The sequence below is a fragment of the Charadrius vociferus genome, unplaced genomic scaffold (genome assembly GCF_000708025.1).
Source record: "Charadrius vociferus isolate BGI_N301 unplaced genomic scaffold, ASM70802v2 scaffold14, whole genome shotgun sequence".
Classification (NCBI taxonomy): Eukaryota; Metazoa; Chordata; class Aves; order Charadriiformes; family Charadriidae; genus Charadrius; species Charadrius vociferus.
The window spans coordinates 9736366-9740344 of record NW_009648876.1 but is presented as its reverse complement, the minus strand read 5'-3'; the positions used below and the strand labels follow the sequence as shown (position 1 = coordinate 9740344).

Genomic DNA, 3979 nt, shown 5'->3' with positions numbered 1-3979 from the left:
TGGGGACAAGCGGGAACCGGGGAGGCCACGGTGGCTCCGGTGCGGGAGAGCGGAGGGAAGGGGAAGGCGGGAGATCTGTAGGCAAGCACTGCAGCAGGCTGCCAATGGCCTCCTGAAAACCTGTTTGCCACCACCTCGTGTGCAGGTTCATGTGAGCACAAGTGAGCTCCAGGCTGGACTAGCCGGCAAGCGAGACTAGAGGTCCACTTGCCAGCTGCTGCAGTGGGGCTGCGGTCCTCTGGGGCTCCTCTGCCCAGGGCCAGCATCTGCAGGCACCATCTAAAACCAGCTATGGAGGAACCCACAGGTCTGTGTGTGTGCGTGAGCCCATCAGGACTAGGGGTTCAGCCTGACGACTGGTTGGATGGGGGGACATGTGGTGGCAGCAGCCTCATACCTATCAGCTCTAGCACCAAGCTCTGTCCCAGAAATACATGACACCATCGGCTCTGCTCTGGTAGTGGCCCACGGTGCACCCAGCACAGGCTGTGTGGGTGCGGGATGGCCAGGAGGTGGCTTACCTGACCTTTGAGAAGTGTCCCTTGTGTTTTCTGAGCAAAGTTGCATTACCAGCCCTTGCATGAAGGGGACCATCCAGGTGGGAGGACATTGCCACAGGTACAGCCCTTGCTCTTTGGGTTTGGGAGCACCATTCTGACGTGGAGCAACATGGGTTGTGCCAGGCATGTACCCTCTGCTCCTGCCCATGCCCAGGAGATGCCACCACAATGCACCAGCCTGAAAGGTGTCCAGTGGGACCACCTGTCCCATGCCAATATTTCTACCTCTGCTAAGTCAGGGTGGGGTGGGGGATGGAGGGGACACATGCTACCAGAGTCAGGAACATCAAATAGCCCGTCTCCTACAGGGACCAGGAGGGGTTTTCAGCCCAGAGCTGCACAGAGATGGAGCCTTTTCCATTCAACACTTGCAGGCTGTGGCTTACGGGGCAGAGGCCCAATCCCTCTGCTTTAACTTCAACCGGTCATAGCCTAACCAAGGACCCTGAAAAGAAATGCCTTAAACTAAGTGGCAACTCCCTTGGTACCAACTGGAACGCAGCAAAAGGCTGTTTGAAGGATATACAAGATACTGAGCAAAAACCTACGTGGGCACTGCTGGGGCTCAGATAGCTCCTGCCTGAGCCTTGGCTGGAGTAGCTGAGCATGAAACTGATGTAGATCCATCACTCTGCTGCTGCTGCTTGTAGCATGCTTGGATTCAAAAGGCACCTTATATTCCTCTGTCAAGCCAGATGTTTTCATAGCAGGAAGTTTTACTGCAGTGTGGCCACTTGCCAGAGAGGGGCCATCACTTGCACCCGCAGCGCTGCCACTGCTGCTGGAAGGTGGGTGGCAGGTGGGTGAGAGTTCCCCCACATGGAGCTGGGTGCACAGGCTCTCCAGGTGAGCAAAAAGGATGAGATGCCTGTGGCTGGACCACCTACGGGGAGCTCCCGCTGACCATCAAAGAGGAAACTGATACTTGCAGGAACCTGGAAATTCATTACCATGCACGCTCTGCAGAGGGAAATAAAGTCCTGGAGAGAAGCAGGCCCAGCAAGTGCTCTGCATCCTTTCAGCAGAGCTTCCTGAGGCGCATCATGTTCCTCAAAGCATGAAGATTGCCTCCTGAGAGCAGCTGAGAAATGGGTCAGGCCTGAGCCACCATGGCAGTGTCTGGGCAGAAGGAAGCACAGCTGCCCAGCTTCAAGGGCTGTATGGCAGGCAGTGGGAGCCAGGCCAGGCCCTGCTTTTCTCCACCAGCTTTGTTTCAGGTCATGTCCTTGCACATCCCTCTAGAGCACCTCAGCCAACAAGTCCTCCCAGGGCAAAAACTTTGCCTGTAACAGACCCAAGATGCTTCACACTAAATAAGGCAGCTAGCAGCATTTTGGGAGGTCCCAAAGACAGAAGTTATGGAAAGGGAGGGGAAATCCAAGAAGAAAGTATAAAACAGGGAAAGAACCAATGCCAGATATCCCTGGAGGTTAAGGGTTGGAAAAGGAGGCTACAGAGAGAAAAAACATGCACTAGATATGCAGTCACGTTCAGGGAAGACCACCCGTCTCACGTTGTTGTCATGTTTAGGTTAAGCTCATCTTCCCCCCCAACAGTGCTTCAGTGCTCCTGGCTGGAGTGTGCATCTCCACAAGATGCTGAAAGCTGCTTTCACTTGCAGTTTGCAAAGTAGCCTCATCCACACTGCTAACGGGTAGGACACCGACTGGGAGAAGACTGGGTGCACCACTTCTATGATACAACCCTCAGTGGTGCCCACACGCAAGGTGGGGCCTGCCCCAGTCCAGACCAAGGCACCTTCCCACTGCCTTCATAACTAAGAGTTAGGAACGCAGCAATAGTGTTAGGGCTTCGTTGTTCATATGGGGATGCTAACTCTTTCAGTCCTAGCATCTGAAACACACCTGGCAGGTTATCTTCTCAACCTCCACACCCCTGTGCTCAGCACTGGCCAAAGTCCAGGGCAAGCTTTAGGACCTTTCCCAGTATATCAGTTAGGGGCAAGGCTAGGACCCGGCCAAGACCCAAAGGAACTGTTCTCCACCTCCTTCCATAAAGGGATCACCACAAGGACATTGTGACAGCTCCATCTCTTTCTCATCCCTGAAATGAGTTCAAGCTGCTGTATTCAGGCCTGAAACAAGAAGGATCAGGTAAGAATGAGATGGTCTCCCTGTCTCACACCTCTGCCTTTCCAGCCGGCAAGCCGTGCCCTGCCAGCCCTCTTCAGCACAGCACTGAGCTAATTCTTGCTTGACAATTGTCAGAGCTGCCTCCAAGGTTCCCAGCTTCCCCAGGGTGAATTCCCCTGACCCACAGCTGCTAACACAGAGAACCACCCAAACCAGCTCAGAGATCAGCTCCATCATCCCGCTCAGCCAGGAACACACCCAGCATGGTCAGACCTGGCACATACTGCCACACTGCCGAGCTCTGGCCAGAGCCCACCATGGCCTGACCCAGACAGAGCACAGGAGGACAACATACATAAAGTTAACATTTACTGAGAGATACAGAACTGAGTATTATGAAGGACATACATGGATGGAGAGGGTAGCGACACCACTGCGGAGGGTGGCTCAGACCCCATTCCCGGCACGCGGGGGAAGGAGCCAGACGCTACCAGACAAGTAACACAATGGAGATAACTGTGGCATATGTGTTTGTAACAAACAGACCATCATAACATACATTTCTATGGGATCACATCTAGTGATTATATAAATCCATATAGAGATCGCTGTATAAAAACTTTGTAAAAAATACTTTAAAAAAGTGTAAAAATGTGCATTCAAAAGCACGGCCGACACGGACAGCTGGGCTGTAAACATTATACTGAGAGTGTGCTTGTGGGGGGCGCCTGCGCCACCGAGCCCCGACAGGCCTGCCCACCAGACGGGGCTGCGTCAAGTGTTTGCGGTTCTTGGGTTGGGGTTTCCCTCCGGAGCGTGCGCCAGGAGCAGCAGCAACCCCTGGGCAGGGCGACAGCGGCCACTGCGCAGGGCCACCGCTCCTCCGCCTGCGGCCCCTGCTCCCCACAGGGTGTGTGGTCCTCGCAGGACATGCTGCGGCATCGTGGGTCCCCGGGGCCACGAGCAGGCTGAAAGGCCATGATGAGGTATCACAGGGAGGTTGCCCTCACTGGCGCCGCTAGCCCTGCTCCCGGGTTCAGCCTCAGAGTACATGGTTGACAGATTCCTGATCTTCTCTGTCCCCATATTTGTTTGGTCCATAGTTCCCAAGGAAGCCCACTGGGTCCTGGCTGCACCAGGCCTGGGTGCACAGTTCTTCATACAGTACATACATTAGAGACCCTGGAAGACCCTGCGCCACTGTCTCTTCCTCCTGGCCCAGTACCACCTTCACTTCTTCTCTAGCTGCTCCAGCAGCGGGTTGGCTTCGCTCTCGGGCGTCTTGATGCTGTCTGTCCGCACGATGCAGGTGGGACGGCGCCGGTT

General features: G+C 54.8%; 1 protein-coding gene across 1 annotated transcript in view; it reads right to left on the bottom strand.

The window, feature by feature from the left end:
• Nucleotides 1-3883: 3883 nt before the first annotated feature.
• The window catches only part of JDP2 (Jun dimerization protein 2), a 6153-nt gene continuing 6057 nt past the window's right edge, over nt 3884-3979 (bottom strand). Inside the window, exon 4 of the mRNA XM_009886974.1 lies at nt 3884-3979. This exon is cut by the window's right edge and continues 1 nt beyond it. Coding sequence (XP_009885276.1) covers nt 3884-3979 — 96 coding nt within the window.